At 40.9% G+C, this 21372-nt stretch overlaps 1 protein-coding gene across 3 annotated transcripts in view; it reads left to right on the forward strand.

Moving 5' to 3' along the window:
- The first annotated feature begins 6318 nt into the window (after positions 1-6318).
- celsr1a (cadherin EGF LAG seven-pass G-type receptor 1a) overlaps positions 6319-21372 on the forward strand; it is a 313982-nt gene continuing 298928 nt past the window's right edge. For all 3 annotated transcript variants that reach the window (XM_043713695.2, XM_043713696.2, XM_043713697.2), the window contains exons 1-2: positions 6319-7655; positions 13470-15998. In XM_043713695.2, the coding sequence (XP_043569630.2) occupies positions 6617-7655; positions 13470-15998 (3568 nt within the window). In that variant the 5' untranslated portion in view covers positions 6319-6616. The remainder of the gene's footprint in view (positions 7656-13469; positions 15999-21372) is intronic.

Genomic DNA, 21372 nt, shown 5'->3' on the forward strand with positions numbered 1-21372 from the left:
TATTAATGACTTGGAGGAGGGAAGTGAATATACGGCAGCCACATATGCAGATGACACAACAATAGGGGGAAAGGTAGGTTGTGAGAGGAATTCAAACAGATACATATTGATAGGTTAAGTGGACAAAAAGCTGGTAAATCGAATATAAAGTGGGAAAATGCAAAGTTGTTAATTTTGGAAGGGAGAACAAAAGAACAGAGCATTGTTTAATTGGAGAAAAACAGCAGAAAGCTGCAACACAAACAAACTTAAGGATACTTGTACATGAAACACAGGAAGCTAACTCACAGATGCAGCAGGTAATCCTGAAGATTAATGGAATGTTAATCCTTATTTCAAGGGAAGTTGGACTACAAGAGTAGGGGAGTCTTACTACAACTTTACAAGATGCTGGTGAGACCACATCTGGAGTACTGTGAGGAATTTTGATCCCCTTATTTAAGGAATGATGTTATTTTATTAGAGGCAGTTCAGAAAAGATTCATTAGGATAACCTTTGGTATGGAGAGATTGTCATATAAGCAAAGGCTAAACAGGCTGACAGGCTGTACTCACTGGAGTTTCGAAGAATGGAGGTGATCTCATTGAAATGTAGAGGATTCTTAAGGAGCTTGATACAATGTAAATGCTGAGAGGACTTTTTCCCCTGTGGAAGAATCAAGGACCAGAGGATATAGTCTCAGAGTAAAGGGGCACCAAGACTGAGATAGAATAGCATAGAATAGAATCCCTCCATTGTGGAAACAGGCAATTTGGACCATCGAGTCCACACTGACCCTTCAAACAACACTCCACTCAGGTCCACCCCCCGCCCATCCTATCCATGTAACCTGAATTCCTATGGTTAAAAATCCGGAGAAAGTAAGAACTGCAGGTGTGGAAAGTCAGAGTCAAAAAGGGTGGCACTGAAAAAGCACAGCAGGTCAGGCAGCATCCGAGGAGCAGGAGGGTTGACATTTTGGGCATAAGCCCTTCAGAATCCACCTAGCTTGTATATCCCTGGACACTAAAGGCAATTTAGCATGGGCAATCCATTTAACCTGCATGAAGAGGAATTTCTTCTCTCAGAGGGTTGAGTGTCTTTGGAATTCTTTGCCACAAAGAGCTGTTATGGCTGGGGAAGAGTCCAGGCTAGGATATCTCGATTCTTGATCAGTAGAGAATCAATGGCTATGGGGAAAGGGCAGGAAAGTGGATGTGAGGAATGTCAGATTAGCCATGATCCTATTGAATGGTGGAGCAGGCCAGACGGTCCAAATGGCTTACTCCTGTTACGATTTCTCCTGGTATTATGAATACTGATGAGGCAAGACTACATAATAATGAGGACATTAACGCTGAAACTAATTTACGTAAATAGGTTTCTGCTCACTGTCTAGAGTGTGGCGCTGGAAAAGCACAGCAGGTCAGGCAGCATCCGAGGAGTAGGAGAGTCCCTTCATCAGGAATTCCTGAAGGCCTTATGCCCGAAACGTCGATTCTTCTGCTCCTCGGATGCTGCCTGACCTGCTGTGCTTTTCCAGCGCCACACTCTCGACTCTGATCTCCAGCATCTGCAGTTCTCACTTTCTTCTAACTGGTCACTGCCGAGAATCACAACCCGCCGTTTAACATTGGGTTGGAAAATAACGAAAGGTAGCAGGAACGTACGAACACCATTACATGTAGTTTCCTATGCAACACCACGTATTGATTTGAAAATATCTCATTCTTAAAAGAAACAGGGTTAAAATCCTGCAACTGTCCGTTCCACTTGTATGTTATTCTCTGACTGCCTACACAGTGGCTCTATTTATACTTATATTTCTATTTACACTGATAACAGAAATCTGTTTTATATAAACTGCCACAAAGCTCCTGTGTAATCATTAAATCATAGACAGTTACGATGTGCCAAAGTTAAGATAACCACACCCTGGTCACGCGTTGCTGATAGTGCAACAATTGTGATTATATTTTATTGGTCGTGTGAATGTATTTTATCAAACAGTGTGCTGCAGAAAACCAGCGACTCTAGCAGCATTGGTAGAGGGGGAAACAGAATTAATGTTTCGAGTCCAGCGATCCTTCGTCAGAACACATTCTCCACAGCTGCTTCCTTACCTGCTGAGTTTTTGAACACTTTCGTCTTGTTTCAGATCTCCAGCAACCGCAGTTCTTTGTTTTATTTGTAGGAATACATTGTATAATCGTTTGATTGATTATATTTGCAAGTCACACTTCTGCAGATGCACAATTCCAGCGAAATGAAACAGTTCAAAATGTTTCATACACTGCACGGGACGGATGGAACTACAATAATTGACTAATAAAGTATTGATGCTGTAAAAATAATGCTAAAAGAAATTGACAAAGAATTATTTCTGATTTCAATCAACAACGATGTTGAGGTAAAATGGAGTTGGCAATAGGGCAGAGCAGTTCCATCTAAATCTGTACACCGATCATCACTAACCCTCTTATTGAATATTGACGTTGTGCAATTATTGTGTACAAACAGTTATCATAAGAACTAGTTTATTCTGAAGAGTTCAACACATCAATTATAAAACAATTCAGAATTTTCGAATTATTCAAAACACAATTCTCCCAACTATTAGTGGTCTTGTACGTTACCATTTCAGTTGGTAAGCGGCATAGAAGTTTAAAAGTGTAAGATTCTTGTGCAAAAAACTTCGTCTGAAGTGGCGTGCAAAATTATTTTACTTAACAAGAATGGAACAACTGCTGAGATGACGGATTGCTCTTATTCCGTTCTCGAAACTGCAACATTTGCGACTATCTGCAACAGGATTTCATACCCATAGGGAATACCCAGAACAGGCCATCACTTCAAAATCAGCAGAGAACAAGCAACAAAATATCAAACCAGCCAAGCAACTGCGAAATAAAATGTTATAAATTCTACATGTACTTTGTAAAGGTTAGGAGAGTGGGCAAAGAAATGGCAGGTGGAATATAATGTGGGAAAGTAAGAGGTTGTGCAATTATTGTGTAGCAAAGATAGAGGCTTAGACTAAAGTTTAAACTGGGAAAGGCTTCGAAAATCTGAAGCACAAAGTGAGGTGGGAGTCCTAGTTCAGGATTCACTTAAAGTTAACATGCTGGTTCAGTTGGCAGCGAGGGAGGCAATCGCAATGTTTGAATTTATTTCAAGAGGGCTAGAAAACAGAGTAGAAGTGTACTATTGAAACTGGATAAGGCTCTGGTCAGATCACATTTGGAACATTGGGTTTGGACCCAGTACCTCAGGAATGAAGTGTCGGCATTGGAGGAGACCCAGAGGAGGTATACAAGAGAGATCCTGGGGAAGAAGGACTTGTCTTGTAAGGAGTGCTTCAGGCAGCATCCCAGGAGCAGAAAAATCGACGTTTCGCGCAGGAGCCCTTCATCAGGATTCCAGATGAAGGGTTTTTGCCGGAAACGTCGATTTTTCTGCTCCTGGGATGCTGCCTGACCTGCTGTGCTTTTCCAGCACCTCTCGAATCTTGATTCTGATCTCCAGCATCTGCAATCCTCACTTTCTCCTTGTAAGAAGTGGTTGAGGACTTGTCTGTACTCAATTGAGTTTAAAAGGATGGAGTTGGGGCGGGAACCTGATTGAATCTTACAGGATACTGAGAAGCCTGGGTAGAGTACACTTGGAGCTGTTCAACTAGTAGGAGAGGCTAGGACCTGAGAGCACAGTGTCAGAGCGAAGTGAGGATCTTTTAGAACTAAGATGAGGAGGAATTTCTTCAGCCACAGGGTGGTAAATCTGGAACTCATTGCAGCAGAAGGCTGTGGAGGCCAAGTCATTGAATGCATTTAAGACAGAGATACATAACAAGTTTCTTGATTGGTAAGGGGTTCAAGGGATACTGAGACAAGGCAGGAAATTGGAGTTAAGAAACATATCAGCCCTGATCGAATGGCGGTCAAGCAGGAGGCTGAAAGAACACAGCAAGCCAGGCAGCATCTGGAGGTGGAAAAGTCGACGATTCGGGTGTAACCCTTCTTCAGGTCCTCTCGACCTTGGATTCCAGTATCTGCAGTTTTTTTTAATCTTGAACCATTACCTTAATGGCCTGAATGGCCCAATTCTGTTCCTATATTTTCTCGTAATTTCAGCCATAGCTTCATTTCATAAAATCATGCATTATGTTTCTTGGTAAAATGCAATTCAGAAATTGCATACAACATAATCACCCCTTGCTGTTCTGTTAATCTAGATGATTTATGGATTTTTAAAATTCGTTAACAGTATGTGACTGTCCCGGGGTAGGCCAGCACATTTGTTGTTCGTCCCTAACATCAATGATACCAGTCAGTTATTTGGATTAAAGAGACGTGCATTGAACATCGTTTAACTCATTGGGTCAATCTTTGGAGTTCAGGCGCTTGTAAAGTAACACGAGAGAGATTGGGAAAAATTAAACTAAATCTGAACCAGAAATCAGCAGCATTTTAGTAGAACCGTTTACTGACTATTTATCCAGGTTGAGACTCAGAAAACCATCCCACTTCAAGTTAGAAATGACACAAAACCAGGTTATAGTCCAACTGGTTTATTTGGAAGAATTCGTTTTCGGAGCGCTGCTCCTCAATCACCTGATGAAGGAGCAGCGCTGGGAGAGCAAGTGCCTCCAACTAAACCTGTTGGACTATAACCTGGTGTTGTGTGATTTTTAATTTTGCACACCCCAGTCCAACACCGGCATCTCCAAATCAGTCCTTCTGGAAAGAAACGAAAAACAGAAATGATGCCAAAGAAATACGTTTAATGGTAAGATTACACGGCGTCTACCATCTGTTCTTTCACACACACACCCTTCCCCACCCCTTTATGTTAATACTTACGAAGAGCAGGCTTTCATTTTGTGAATTCCCAGAGGAGGAGAAACGCGGGTAAATTGAGTTTCTGAATTTAATTCGCCTTTGGATCGTGCGCAGCAATGACCAAGAACCATAATAACATTTTTTTTAAAAACTCCACGTTAGGTTGCCGCCATCAATGAGCTGTTTTAGTTATTCATCATCATTTAATTTCATGTCAAAGATTCAAATAATTGTTAATGAATCTATTACGCGAGAGTCACAATAATAATTTGAATAACCAAGTGAATCTTGTCAAAAGATTGAGGAAACATGCTGAGACTTGGTAATTTTCAGAAATCATATGTTTTTCATAAATATTTGCAAAATACACATTTTCCAGTCCGAATAAAAATAATCAAAGTTGACATCTGCTGTTTTCACGAATGTAATCTTGAAATTGTAGCTGGTATTTCCTAACCAAACGAAAAAAATAGATACTGATTAAAATCAAATTTTCCCGTACAAAATGAACATATCAATTGTGCTGATCAGACTATAACCGAAATTATGTAAGTGTTCAAATCAGGAATGAAAGTGAGAACGGTTCTCGCCTGAGATTTAACCGGATGGTTTGCGTACCTCTCGTCATTTCTGCCTGAGCTGGTTTACTAACAAGTGAATTCTCTCGCTCCTAGCCGCGGTGGCTTCGGGTTACACACAGCTTTTTTACTAATCCTCTCAGTTCGTTTTTCGCTTTTGTTTCTGAATGAAACGCCCACAAATGTCTCCTGGGATCCCTCCCTGTTGAAACCCAGTCACCATAGCAACAACGTGCAATTCCCCACTTTTTAAGCAGTGGATCTGTTGCTGTTTCTTGTGCCTCTGTCTCGTCCTTTGACTTTTTTTAAAGTAACTGTACCGAGCCCAGTTGTCGGTTTAGAATTCCCCTGGAGTTGGGCAAGTGGGTCACATGGTGACTGTGTTGTCTTTTTTAATCCATTTGGTGGCGGTGGAGTTATTGGAGGCGGCTGTGTGGATCCCGCTACAACTCCGGGTTTTGCAGCTTGTAAAATGTGTGCAGCACCTTAACGTTGCTCCCGATCAGAGCAGGCGGGACCGGGGGAGAGACAGAGACTTTCAAACCCACCTGAGAGAACGAAAGAGAGGGTCGACACCTTGTTGCATCGCAGACTCCACCGTGGTTTGATCAACCAGAGACCGGGCAAAGGAGGGGGCAACAGATGAGCCAGGGAAAGGGCGAGAGATCGGGGGAAGTCAGCGGGAGAGAGAGAGAAAGAGAGGCGGGTGCTGGCCGCTGAGGGGGATGCACAAGGAAGACGTCTGATGCGCTGAGATGGGAGCCGCTGCTGCTGGTGGCGCCTGCCTCTTTCCCTGGGCGCTGCGCTCACTCCGGAGAGCCTCAGTTGTTGTTGTGGTGGTGGTGGTGGTATCGCTGAAAGTTTGGGAAACGGGAGCGGCTTTAACGCGGATAAGAATCGGGGCGGCGGAGCCATCTTGAAAGGAAATTGGGTTCAAAGTAAAAAAGAAATACAAGGGGAGTGCGGGGAGGGGGCCAGTGGAAATAAAGTCGGTGCAGTGGAAATTAAGTGGGGAGGAGAGAAGGAAAGGAAGGAAAAGTGGAAAGGAAAAGTAGGAGAGGAGAGAACGGGGCAAAGAACAAAAAAAAGCAAGGCAGTAAAAGTAAGGGGCGAGAAAGGGAGGGAAGGTAAGGGAGTGTAAAGAGTTGTATGCAGGGAGACTGGGAGCTGCCAGGATGTAAAGTTTGAGGAGTGTTGAGGGAGAGTTTTTAGTTTGGGAAATGGAAGTCAGCAGCATGTCTGCCCGCTGTCCGCTCCTGTTCACTCTCCTGCTGCACATCCCCATGATAAGCTGCTTGAGCCTCCACCTTTCCCAGGGAGAGGACGCGGGCCACGGGGCAGAGCCGCCGCTGCCTCTGGCGAACCTGTCGCTGGGAGCGGCCGCCTGGCTGTACCGGCTGGACCGTTCACTGACCCCCGGGCCGCTCAGCAGGTGCCTGGAGCTGGGCAGCCAGAGTGGGGAGCTGAGGCAGACCGAGCCGCTGGACTGCTCGCTGCTGCCCACTAACCCGCTCCCGGTGTACCTCCGGTACCGGGCGGCCGGGCCAGCGGGGCTGCTGACCGTCAGGGCCCGCCTGCCCGTCTATGTCCACGGGGAGGACTGTTACATCAAGTACCGGCGGAAAAGTCCGGGCACCGAGCTCTCGGTCTCGGTGTTACTGGGTCCGGGGGCTGGCCCAAGCCCGTGCCTCGCTGCCGGGCAGCTGCTGCTCAATGTCTGGGATGTGGTGCCCGCTCCCCTCCGGCCTCTCTCCCCCCTCTGCACCAGCCTCAACTCCAGCCGCCTGCTGCTGCTGCCGCCTCTCCGCTCCGGCCAGCTCCTGGCCTCCGGGGATTACTGCCTGGGCAGCGGCAGCGGAGCCGGGCCTGCCGCCGAGCTGCACTGCTCTCGGAGCCCGGCTTCCAGTCCGCAGCCCGAGCCCGAGCCCCTCCTGATCCGGGTGCGGGTGGTCGCTCTCCGGCCGCACGGCCACAGGACTCGGCCTCTCGCCCGCCGCAAGAGGAGCTCCAACCGCAGCCCCCAGTTCCAGTTGCCCAGCTACCAGGTCTCGGTGCCCGAGAACGAGCCGGCCGACACTCGGGTCATCGTCCTCAGCGCCCACGATCTCGATGAAGGGGAGTCCGGACGCCTGGAGTACACCATGGAGTCGCTGTTTGACAGCAGATCCAGTGACTACTTCCACATTGATCCTGACACTGGAGCAGTTACCACTACACAGCAACTCGACCGGGAGACCAAGGACACCCACGTGTTTAAAAGTGAGCTTATGATTTATTTTTTTCGTCCCCGTGTGCATGTTTCATGTTTGTTTTTTTTTCTTCTAACTTCAAACCTTCGAGTTTTGAATCTCGCTGTCAAAGTGAAAATTATGCTTTCAAGAATTTCACAAATAATCTTTATCTCCAAGCGTTCACTCGTTTTCCTTAAACTGGTCCATGCACAACCTGCATCTACCAACTGTCGCACCATGTCCTAAAACGTCCCAGGGTGCTTCAGACGAGCATGACCACACAAATTGACCAGGAGGGAAAAGAACTGCAGGTGTTTTGCAGAGAATTTCCATGTCTAAGAGCTTCCCTCCTGCTTCCTGAGTTGGAGCAACTTACATAGGAAATTATTAAATGGTCAGAGTTATAGGAACGCAGGCAGATATTTTCGCGAGTCCGAGTGCTGGAGGAGGTGGGAGCAGCTGAAGCAATGGAACAATTTGAAAATAAGGATGTGAACTTGATATCTAAGATGTTGCCTAAGTGGACGTTACTGCAGGTCAGCAGAACACCCGGAGTGATTGGGACATGGAGTAAGTTAAGGCTGGTAATGGGAGACGAGCAGGAGTGTATTGAAATTAACCCGCTTGGAAATAACAAAAGCAAAGCGGAAGCTTTCAGGAGCAGATGAAGCTATAATTTTACAGTTTAAAATACCTGGTACTGTGCGCGCTGACGTTTGATTTTAAAAGTGTGCATTTTATGTATTAATGTTAATAAGTCATCACAGTTCACGCACCAGATTAGTTTATTTTCCCCTCTGAACATTTTTCTTCCAACTTGGAAACACTAACTCATGGTGGGATACAATTGCACAGACAAAAGCCTCTCATCTCTCTCCCTCTGTATTGATCGAGAAATGAACAAACATTTTATATAAACCTAAGCAGTGAGTGCTTTCAGGCTGTTTTACATACAAGCCCTTCAAGGTAAAAATGTTCTGGTATTTCGTTTTGATCTAGTAATAGAATGGAAGTAACATTGTGCAGAAATTGTTTTATGCATCACGCACAGTTTGGAATTGATTTTGTCACTTAGTATTACTAATCTTCTCACTATAATTGTAATATCAGCTGTTAAAAGGATGTCAGCGCTTAATGTTATAGCCATGGAGGAATTGAAAGCCTGATTACAAGATACTAGTCGGAATGAAAACTGCACCAATGTTCAAAATAAGGGCCATCTCTTAAAATATAGAAAACTATTAACTAGAGCAACTAGTGGTATTCTCCTCAGAGCAGACAAGCATGAGAGATGTGCTTGAACTCTTGAAGGGTTTTGAAGTTAAGATAAAGTCCAACTGCTTGCAATGACAGATTGTTAGACTATACTAAAGGAGACAGGTTTCAGTTGATGGGCAAGACAATCAGAAATGACACATGCAAGGCTTTTTATTTTGCTGTTATAATCTGGAATTCACTGCCTGAAGCGATAGTAGGAGCAGATTCAATAATTTCAAATGCAAATTAGATAAGTATTTGAAAAGAAAACATTTGCTGCCTATGGGTTGAACAGGGAATAGCAGACCAATTGGATAACTCTGTCAAAGGACAGGTACGCTGGACCAAACAATCTCCTTCTGTGCTATGTAATTCTATGACTGTGCACGTTTCCTAATAGAATTGTCAAAATCCAAAATATATGTATGATAGAACAGTTCATACAAATCCAACAATGCAAGTTTGAATTTTTTTCTTAGTGATTAAACACTGCTGCAGTCCTAAAATAGAATAAGGGCCATGACGACTATTTGTCAATTATTTCCAACTGATGTCATGACTGAGTGTTCATTATAATGATTGTCGCTTGTAAATGTATTCTATTAGAAAGAAAACAACATCGGTGTGATCTTTTAAATTTAGAGCCATTAATTAACATTTGAGAGTTTATTGATTTGTTGTCAAGCTTATATAAACAAGTAATGATAGTGGAAACAACATATTTGATCTTCCATATTGTCTGTGACCGTGGTGAGCTGCATTAAAGAAAATCTTTCTAAAGACACCATGTAGAAGATATGCATTCCCTTTGACCAGCAGATATGTTTTAATGTAACAGATTACTCACCCCCTATTCAGGAAACGATCAAATCTAATTGCAGCAGAGCTCAGAATTTAAACAGTATTGCCCGTTGATGGAACCAATTTGAATAATGTGCCTCGAGTACATAGCAATTTCTGTGCTAACAATTTTGCTTGTAAAAGTTTGAAAAAGCAAAATACCAAAATATTACCTATTATTACCTTGCCACTTATATTCATTATGCTCTGCAAAGTGAAATGAACTTTATGGCATAATGTGATGTAAATATATCACGGAAAATAAATTGCAATCTATGTAAAGTAATGTTTATTTTAACATTTTCTATTTTGTCCATATTCTGTGGCAGTGTGAGAAAATGAAATGTCATGGGCTTTCATGACAGGGTGGAGAGTGAAATTGCAGACAATGCATTTATTGCTGTATGGGTGGTATTTCATACCTTATAATTTCACAAATTGCAAACAATGCAAAAATCCTTTTCTATTTATATACATGTTTTAAACAATGCAGCTTTATCTTACCTTCAACTATTTACATTTTTTTCAAATCTGATGTGTTATTTTGGATATAATAGTTCACCTTGACACATTTGTATTGCCAAGGTAGACAGTTTTAAAGACACTTCCTTGCAGAAGTCATCTTAAAATGTAGCAACCTGACATCTCTCAAGCTGGGTAAAAATCCTCTGGAATTTCCTCTGTAATGGAATTGTAGGTGCATGTGGACTGCAGTGGTTCAAGAAGGCAGCTTACCATCACCTTCTCAAAGATGACTAGGAATGGGCAATAAATGCTGTCCCAACCAGTGACACACACATCCCATAAGCGAAAGAAGGCAAGTGAAAAAGTGTTGGTGCTAGAAATTGAAGTGGAACTGTTTCAGGGATAGTGATATGGGATCCTAAATTTGAATTTTAAAAACCCTAAACATTGTAAGAACAAAAAAGGGAGGTGAAACAAGGAGACCAGTTTCACATTCTTGTTTTGAGTAACAGAAGGAGTGTTACTTCACATCAGTGAGGATACAAAGAGGAGGAGGACCATGGGTCAACATATTTATTTGGGAAGAATCCTTACAGGAGTTTTGATCATACCTGCACCACCAAAATAAAGAAATATAAGGTGTTGATTTATCAGCCCCAGGGATCTCTTTAAATCTCATCCCAGATTATAGCTTTATTTGTTCACTTTTGTATGATTGTTTGCTATTATGTTCTACTTGTATGGTTGAAATGATGTATTTATACTCCGTCTCTTACTCTATTTGATTCACCTCCGATGTGTAAGTTCATGATTAATAACGTTTATTTTAAAATTGTGCTTTTACATTCCTTTCATTTTTCAGTTATTGTCACTTGGTCTTTAAGTTATGTATCTGTGTTTGCATACAGCTTTTGTATGTGTTTTTGAAACAATGTGTGCTTCTCTGTACAGCCTATTCTCATCTGTGTTTGGTATCCACCAAATTGCAGCAATTACCATTAATGCAAAAGAAAATCATTACTAAGTCCTGATCGATTACTTTGGCTGCCGCCTGGTAACCCAAAAATGACCTGTGCCAATAATATTGCCAGACATACAGGAATGTGTTGTGCAAAGCCCTAGACATTTTTTAAAAAAACCTCTTAGAATTAATTGAGTTTTATTTGAATTGTAAATATTTTATTACATAACTGACAACAGCTGGTATTTGCATAAAGTTCTTTTTAACATAGAATGTTTTAGGGCATGTTACAACTATGGGAAAAGGGTCAAAAATGTACACTGAACAAAAAGTATTGGGAAAAGTTAGTGAAATGATTGACTGACTGTATCACGGAATTAAGGTTTTTTTTAAAGGTGATTATTGTTAGAGAGATAGTAAGGCAATAGGGATTTGGAGGCATGGTATGATGGCCATTTCTCTGTGGCTTTGAAAGTGGGCTATATAAACATCTTGCCATTAGGAAGAAATATTCACAATAACAGCTTCAATCTGAGTACAGATGATGCTATGGTACAAGTCATGGAATTCTGTCTCTTCACATCATTAAATGAAAGGACACCCCAGGCATATCACTGGAATTTCCCAGTGTATCAAAGTGGAATGGCTTGCACTTTATCCTGTCTAAAAGCATTTCACTTGAATTATTTTTAAATTGTAATTACTTACTCTGTAGACTCAAGTGGCAGGCAGTTTGCACATTGCAGAATATTACAAGCAGCAATGACGTACATTTTATTGTTTATTTTTGAGGGGAGAATGAGGATCAGCACAGTTGTTAATTGACTTGATCTTATTCAAAAAGTACAGTTGCATCTTTACTGTAATGAGATGGATCATGTCTCTGTATTTTATGGAAGACTGCATCTCTGAAAAGAGAAAGTGAGGACTGCAGATTCTGGAGATCAGATCGAGAGTGTGGAACTGGAAAAGCACAGCAGGTCAGGCAGCATCTGAGGAGCAGGAGAATTGACGTTTTGGGCATTAGCACTTCTTCAGGAATCCTGCTCCTCAGATGTTGCCTAACCTGCTGTCCTTTTCCAGTACCACACTCTCTAGTGTGCATTTCTTGAATTGCAATACTTCTTATTCTCGATCATGTATTTAAATCCTGGAGTCAGCTGAAATCCATAACTTTGTTACCAAAGCAGCCTCATTACTAGAAGGGCAGAGTGTTCATTTCTCTGTAAGTGATGAATTAGGTGGTGAAATGGGCAAATAATGGTGTGTTTACAGGAAGATACAGTCAAATAACTACCACTTAAGGGCCTCAACCAGCCACTGACTGTTACCTGTGTTTCCAGCAGTTGAGAAAAGTGGTAGCCTTTCCAACTAGTAAAGCAGCATGGCCTGCCTGTTGGGATTGAGGAGCGTCAGTTTGCTGCCATCGTGGGGATGATCAGCGAGTAGGGGGCTTGTGTGTATGGGTAGGGAGGAGTAAGTGAGGTCTGCAGATGCTGGAGATCAAAGTTGAAACTTTATTGCTGGAACAGCACAGCAGGTCAGGCAGCATCCAGGGAACAGGAGATTCGACGTTTCGGGCACAGGCCCTTCTTCAGGAAGGAGTACCCATTAAAAGCTCCACACCTGCCTTTCCTCCATTTTTCCCACAATATCTCCATCCTGTCAACCCAACAAATTTAATTTTCTGCTAGTACCTTCAGCTACTAATCTGGACCTTTGACGTGGTACTGCTACTGCCAGTGATTGTTGGTCCTGATTTAAGAAAGCATTTTCAGCTCGAATGAGGCATCAGTGAAGTGTGGTTGGGGTGTGGTCAGGACTCGTTATTAAAATAGCCTGCTCCCACAATTAGTCACAACTAAAAGCAGAAAATAATTACCGAAGAGCAATTGCCGAAGAGGTGGAGGGCTTGAAATTGGGAGGAGTCATGTTCTGATACGCTATGGATCTGAAATGCAGTAATCTGCATTAGTAAAGACATGGGAATAGCTTGTTACCTGGAGATGGGATGTATTTAAGACATTTTCAAAGCTTGTGGTTGAAGATACCTATACATCTACTAAAGAAGTATTTGATTTGACTCTTATTTATTATTAAATTAGTTCCTAACATTGCTCTAATTAAATACAGAGGTGCTAAACCACTGAGATCAGAAAGTACAAAAATTGATTCCTGACCTTTGCTTCATTGGCTCACCGAAAAGTAGCAGTTTACAACCCGCATTGCAGTATGATTCACCATATTGTTAGGAGTTTACTATGTTGCCAGCATGACCTTTTATATCACTTATACCTTTCTTTCCTGTTTATTTTAAAGTTACTGCATATGATAATGGAACACCTCGTCGAATGGCTGCTGCCACCCTTACTGTGACTGTCAGTGACACTAATGACCATGCACCACTCTTTGAACTATCTGAGTACAGGGAAGTCATTCGGGAGAATGTGGAGGTGGGCTATGAGGTGCTGACCATTCGAGCAACAGATAGTGATGCACCCTCCAATGCCAATATGCTGTACCGTATTGTCAACAATAATGGAAATAATTCTGTCTTTGAGATTGACAGCAAATCTGGGGTTGTAAGGACCAGAGGAGTCATAGACCGCGAAGTTGTATCTGAATACCACGTAATAGTGGAGGCAAATGATCAAGGAAAAGACCCTGGTCCTCTGAGTGCCACAGCAACTGTTTATATAACTGTGGAGGATGAGAATGACAACTTCCCTCAATTCAGTGAAAAGCGGTACGTTGTCCAAGTGCCTGAAGACGTTTCTGTAAATACTAAAATCCTGCAGGTCAAAGCTACTGATCGCGATAAAGGGAACAATGCTGTAATTCACTACAGCATAGTGAGTGGAAATATAAAAGGCCAGTTCTACATTGATTCTGTAAATGGCAACATTGATATCATCAACCCATTGGATTATGAGACAACCAGAGAATATACTCTTCGAATTAAAGCCCAAGATGGTGGAAGGCCACCTTTAATCAATGGTACTGGTTTGGTCATGATACAAGTGATTGATGTGAATGACAATGCTCCAATATTTGTAAGTACACCTTTTCAGGCCACAGTGTTGGAGAATGTGGCGATTGGGTATTCTGTCATTCACATCCAGGCTATTGATGCTGACTCTGGCAACAATGCTCGTTTGGAATATAGATTGGTAGTTACTCCTCCAGATTTCCCACTCGTTATAGGTAACAATACAGGATGGATTACAGTTGCAAAGGAATTGGATAGAGAGATGACTGAATTTTACACTTTTTCTGTAGAAGCTAGAGATAATGGAATTCCATCCATGACCTCCTCAGCTGGTATCAGCATTACTGTGTTGGATGTAAATGACAACAATCCTACCTTTACTGAAAGGGTTTATTATCTAAGATTGAATGAAGATGCCCCTGTGGGGAGCAGTGTGTTGACTGTTACAGCGATTGATAAGGATGTTAACAGTGTGGTTACATACCAGATATCAAGTGGCAACACAAGAAATCGATTTTCAATAACTAGCCAAAGTGGTGGTGGACTAATCACTTTAGCTTTGCCCCTAGATTACAAGCAGGAAAGGCAATATGTTCTTACGGTTACAGCATCTGATGGAACTCGGTTGGACACAGTCCAGGTCTATATCAATGTCACTGATGCGAACACACACAGACCAGTATTCCAGAGCTCACATTATACACTCAGCATCAATGAGGACAAACCAGTTGGCACGACAGTGGTGATTATTAGTGCATCTGATGAAGATACAGGGGAGAATGCCAGGATAACTTATATCATGGAAGACAACTTTCCCCAGTTTAAAATTAATCCTGACACTGGAACCATAACGACACAAATGGAGCTGGACTATGAAGATCAGGCATCATACACATTGGCAATAACAGCAAGAGACAATGGAATTCCACAGAAATCTGATACGACCTATGTTGAAATCTTGGTTAATGATGCTAATGATAACATCCCTCAATTTGTGCGAGATTTGTACCAGGGCACAGTATATGAGGATGTCCCTTTGTCGAATAGTGTCCTACAGATTTCAGCAACGGATCGGGATTCTGGCCTTAATGGAAGAGTGTTTTATACATTCCATGGTGGTGATGATGGAGATGGGGATTTCTACATAGAGCCCTCATCAGGAATTATTCGAACTGGCAGAAAGTTAGATAGAGAAAATGTGCCAGTGTATAACTTGAGAGCCTTCGCTGTAGATAAAGGTAACCCACCACTTAAGGCATCTGTGAATGTCCAAATCACCGTGCTTGATGTAAATGACAATGCTCCTGCTTTTGAAAAGGATGAGTTTGATATTTATATAGAAGAAAACAGTCCTGTCGGCTCCTCAGTGGCCAGGATCACAGCGACAGATCCTGATGAGGGAACAAATGCACAAATCATGTACCAGATTGTGGAAGGAAACATCCCTGAGGTGTTCCAATTAGATATGTTTACTGGGGATCTCATTGCCCTTACGGATTTGGATTATGAAACCAAAACTGAATATATAATTGTGGTCCAGGCCACTTCAGCACCTCTGGTCAATCGAGCCACAATACATATTCGACTTGTGGATAAAAATGACAATGCTCCAGTGCTTAGGAATTTTGAGATCATTTTTAACAACTACGTGACAAACAAATCAAACAGCTTTCCTTCTGGTGTGATAGGGAAGATTCCAGCATATGATCCAGATGTATCAGATCACCTTTTTTACACTTTTATAGAGGGCAATGAGCTTAATCTTTTGATTTTGGACCAAAACACTGGACAACTTAAATTAAGCCAAGACTTGGACAATAACAGACCTTTGGAAGCAAACTTGAAGATCTCTGTCACAGGTAAGATGGCAATACTCCTCTTTTAAATTGTTTAATGCCTCGTGAAAATGTTATCTTTGTACTCACTGCACTCAGATATAAATTTGTAAGATAAGCAGCACACTACAGCATTATATTTCAATTGTGTTTGAAGTGGTGCTTTAGGTTGGAATGTAAACTCTTGAGGAAAATTTAAGAGGGGCAAATGATCTTTTGCTTGTGTTTTTCTAGGCTTGGAGTTCCATGTTTAATTTATTTGGAATATGGAGTTTGAAGTACACTTCCATAATAGATAGTCATCTGTTTTTTGAAGATTTAATATGATGAAAGGTCAAGAATTTAAGCGCTAACATCTTGAATTTAACATTAAATGGTGTTTTAAGTAATTTCCATTGACTTTGCTACTTCTGAGACTACACCTCAAAATGATAAGTTACATGAACACCTGTGCAGTATGATGTGATCATTAGTTAACTGTGAACTGTTATTCGGAGAAGCAATGCTTGTTTTCAGTTTTCTGACATAAAGATGCAATTGACTGAGACCTATTTGTCTGGATATTTCATTCTAGTTTAGTCTCATTTGTATGTTCTTTCAATGAGTAGTTCTGTTTAAGATAGAATATGTGTTGCAATTTTAGTGATTTCTGGCTTAGTACAAGTTGTTTGCAATTTATATCACCAATTTGTTGGTAGAAATTAATCTCATTAGATTAAGACAGATTTGAATATGTTGCACTTTATCATTACTTGTACATATGTCTTCTCTTTTCTGATTTTTGAAAATGCAATGAAACAAGTAGGTAGCTGTTGAGCACTTGAGATAAACCTGAAATTCAAACGTTGTGCCAGTGTTGGACTGCATTAAGAATCTCAGTGAATGAACTTGATATATTACAATCCTGGAATGAGGTATTAATCTTTCTTTGAATTCAATGCCATTGATAATGATCTTCAGGTAATGTGGTAATTTTGTCAATTCAGCTCATCTCACAGGAAACATTCCAGTGTTTAAAGCCTCTTACTTTTATCAAGTGAAGTGGTGTTCAAGTAGTTTTCCATAATTTTAAGGCAGAAGCGTACTAGCAGTTAGTATGTGTAGGAAATTCATAAACATTCTAGACTTGACTTTAGAATGCCATGCATGTAGTTTCTAATGCAGTTTTTCTTGCAAGTTTGAAAGGAGACTAGGCCATTTTAATATGTTCAAAGCATGTCTCAGTACCTAGAATTCATTTGAGTCTATGTCATTCAGATTTCAGTACCAGGAAGTTTAATTTTGTTCATGGTATTGGACAGCAGCTGAAATTGAAGCTTAGAACAAATCAAACTGTTTTGATTATTTCTTGAATATTTGTTTTACTGCCATTCACTGTTGATTGCCACACTATCTTTGTGAGTAGGCATAGCGTTTGTTTCAAACGTGAACTTTTTTCAAGGAACTGTAATATCTTGCCAGTTTTTCTTGGAAGGTGTTGAAGTGATTGAATTGTCTTTGTAAAGCACACATTGTGTCAGCAGAACATTGTAAAAATGTTTAAAAAGCAAGTGTAAAATTTACAATGAAGGACAATGGGTAGGCAACTTTTTCCTCAGTCTCTCAAATAGTATATAAAATACGTGTTTTTTTGTTATGTTGACTTGAGGCATAAATAAAGCGCTGAAAGAGCCCCCTTATTCTCCATAACCAACAAACAAGGAACAAAAGAAGGCCTTTCACCTCTTTGAGTCTGCTCTGCCATGCAATAAGATCATGGCTGATCTGACCTTTAACCTCCACTATATTTTCTTGCATACCCCGATCATCTTTCATCTTGGTCATCAAGACTGTATCTAGCTCTGCCGGAAAAAATATTTTAAAGACTGCATCCACCACCTTTTATGAGGATGGAAATTCCAAAGAGACTCAACCTTTAGAAAAAAAACGACATCCTCATCTCTTGTCTTAAAAAGTAACCTCTTATCTTTAAATCATGACCATTTAGTTCTAGATTCTCCCTCACAAGTGGCACCTCCTTTTCCACATCCACTGATCAACTCCTTTCAAGATCTTAGATGTTTCCATGAAGTTGTCTCTGATTCTCTGAAGGATGAAAGCCTAGTCTGTCTAGTATTTCCTCATCAGGTAATCGTCTCCATTCCAGGTAGTCGTGCAGTAAGCCTTCTCTGAACTGAAACTGTGTGGCATTTCCAATTCCTGAGGTATCAGGTTTGTAATTACTTTGGCAGTAAAATGATAAACATAGAGATTTATAAGAACTGTTGTGGATGTTGCATTGTGGCAAATCATTTACTGTCTTATAACTGAGAAAGAAATGGATAAAATCCCTGAATGGTTTAATAATGGCTGTCATAGACTACAGTAAATATAGTTTTGCTTTGTCTCTACAAATTACCGGTGGGGCTGGAAACAGAAAATCTTTAAATTGTATGTTAATTATTGAAATAGTTGTTTTAGATGCGACAGCTTGCATGTTTCCGTAATGCAGAGATACATCTTTCCCATCTCATTGGTATCTAAATATAGATCATACCTTGTGGGTGCCACTGGGCCTCCCTGAGTCACTTGGGTAATTGATCACCCTGGAGACTGTCAACAGCGTTGATGTGTGCTGCTGTGCTAGCCAATGGGTTATTACCTGTTGGGGGTAGGAGTCCTTGATTACGCTGGTAGTGCTTTGACAGTGACCTTATTTGGATACAGTGCAATGTGCTTTAGATGCTTTGTGTATGACTTACTGAAGAGGTGTTGCTGATCAGCTGTTCAGTGACCCAAGTTGTTGTTGCAAGGCTTGCAGAGTATATGATACCTTCAGTGTTGGGAAGTATTCTTTTGTAGAGATTTGAAAATGTCTTAAATTAATCCTTTGACTATGAAAATTCATTTGCTAAATAATTTGTTTGATGACAACACATCAGTTCACTGCTATGTTGAGTGGATGAATATTGATTTTTTTCACGTTTCCTGTCTTGGCCGAACTGTCTCAGGTAGCCTGAAGCTGAATTGCCTGCCTTGACCAATTACTTCTGAGCAGTTGGCTTTAGAGTTTCATTGATAAAGTTCTGGGAATGGTTTATGTACTGAGCTCCTTCATTAGAACAGGGAGAACAAAAAAAAAATTATGAGGTTGGTATGTTGTGAACCAGGGTAGCATTCAAACTGCAGTCCATTTGCCATCCTGACCTTATCTTTATTTGTATTCTGAATAGAGGAATTTCACATGACTTTCAACCTTTAGCTAAAATTGTTCTGGATCACCTGTCTCTTTTTTTCCCCAATGCCTGTTTTTCTGTTAACATTAGTTGTAGGTTTAGATTCTTCCATGACGTCCTTTTCCAATTCATTCAGATTCCAGTTCTTGATGAAGGTTAGCATTTGTGGACAAAATGATCTGCACAGTTTTCAAACTGTATCAATTACCATGAAGCCTCTGAAGTGAAATGCCAGGGATAATGTCTTGACATTCCAACAGCTGTGTAACAGGACAGCTGGAAGTAACAGTACACTCAACACATAGATAGCATTTGGCCCTGACAGGGAGAGCATTCAGCTGTCAGTCATAGAGGAAATGTCACAGCACAAGAGTTGCTACTTTTCTCAAATCTGGTGATCTCTTTGTCTCAAAATAGTAGCTGCAAAATAGAACCTTTTTTCTTTTGTCAGTATTTTAAAACTTTAATCTGATTAAGTAAGTATCTGAGATAGACCTTTTTTTTTTAAACCAGAACTATCTGAAAGTTAGCTTTTTGATTGACCAATGTTTACAGTTTAGTGGGGCGATAAGGTGGCTGCTTTATTGGAGAGTGAAGTTTATATATTTTGATTTTGATTTTATATTTTTTTCCACTGAAGTTATTTATGTGAAGGGCCATGTTGCTATGGGTACTGACTGCCTACAGTACAACAAAATCTCACCTTGTGCTTCCACCCACTCCATCATCACTGAGATATTGACACCAGATGCTATCTTTCATCTTTCCAGCCAAAATCAGACATGGGAGCTTCATAGCCATTGCATCTGTGCCATTACCACGGTGATGTTGCTCAGTGAATTACGATAAAATGTAAAGGTCCCTAATCTGACAGGTCTGATATTGAAGATATTTTGATCAATTCTCAATGTTTGAGATCTGTGCACAACATTTTGGTGTATGCCAACAATTCAGTGCTTTTAAATGATGGACATGGTAATTATATGCCACGGAGTCCTGATTAGCCGATGCGAAGTGTAGACTTTTGCTCTTTTTCCAGCGATGGTGTAGTTTTTGCTTGGAATAGTGTTGAAAAATTCAACATTTTCATCTTGAACAATGGCTTGTTTACTTTGTAGTCTTTTAATTGTATCTCTGTCTTCTTTAATGGGAAGTATTTCTAATAGCTTCAATCAAGGAAAGTTTTTTAAAAAACACACCCAGAAAATAAAAAACGGGAATAGCAATACTGCATTTGTACAGAGCCTTACCTTGAAACAAATGAATTAGGAGCAGAAGTGGGCCATTTGGTCCCACATCCCACCTCTGCCAACAATAAGATCATAGCTGCTCTGTTTGTGTTTAAAATTCTACATTCCCATCCAACCCCACGAACCACAGGTTCCCTCGCCTAACAAGAATTGATCCATCCCTGTCTTAATATTATTGCGCAATCTCTCTCGCACCAGCATCTGAGGCAGGAACTTTAGAATGTTGCACACCCTTCAGAGGAAACAAAAATTCTTCTCTCTGTCCTAAAACGTGACCCTTAATTGTTAAATTGTGACCCTCCCGCCAACTCAGCACTCCCACACGAGGAATCATCCTTTCCGCATCCACCTTGTTTAGATTATTCAACGTGTTATACATTTCAGTCATGTCACCCTTAACTCCAGTGGAAAGTAAATTGAACATGTCCAATCTATAAGGAAATCATTCATCCAGGTATCGATCTAGTAAACTACCTCTGACCCTCCTCCAATTCATTTGCGTCCTTCCTTTAAACAAGCAGACCACATTTTACATAGTATTTGAAAGTTGTTTCACCAATGCCTTGTTTAAATGAATTGTAACATCCTTACTTATATTTCCGATTCATCTTCGAAATGACAGTTGATTGTCTTGTTCATATACTGTACCTGCATTGTAGCTTTTTGTAACTCATGCACCTGAATAACTGGATCCTGGTGGAATTCTGCAGGTGTTCTCCATTCTTCTGTCTAAGCAGCGAGAAATAAATTAATTTTAATCTACTTACACTATACTTTTCAGTTGATAATTATAGACTAGATTACATTTTAAATCAAAATGAACACTTTTAAATCCCCAACCATCAAACTCCAGATTTGCACTCCATTTTAATTGTGCTCAGTTTCATCCATTGGGGATGCATCAACAGTTTTCTCTTTCAAGGAAAAATATTT

The sequence above is a fragment of the Chiloscyllium plagiosum genome, unplaced genomic scaffold (genome assembly GCF_037043375.1).
Source record: "Chiloscyllium plagiosum isolate Xiang-an unplaced genomic scaffold, Cpla_swu_hap1 HiC_scaffold_23, whole genome shotgun sequence".
NCBI lineage: Eukaryota > Metazoa > Chordata > Chondrichthyes > Orectolobiformes > Hemiscylliidae > Chiloscyllium > Chiloscyllium plagiosum.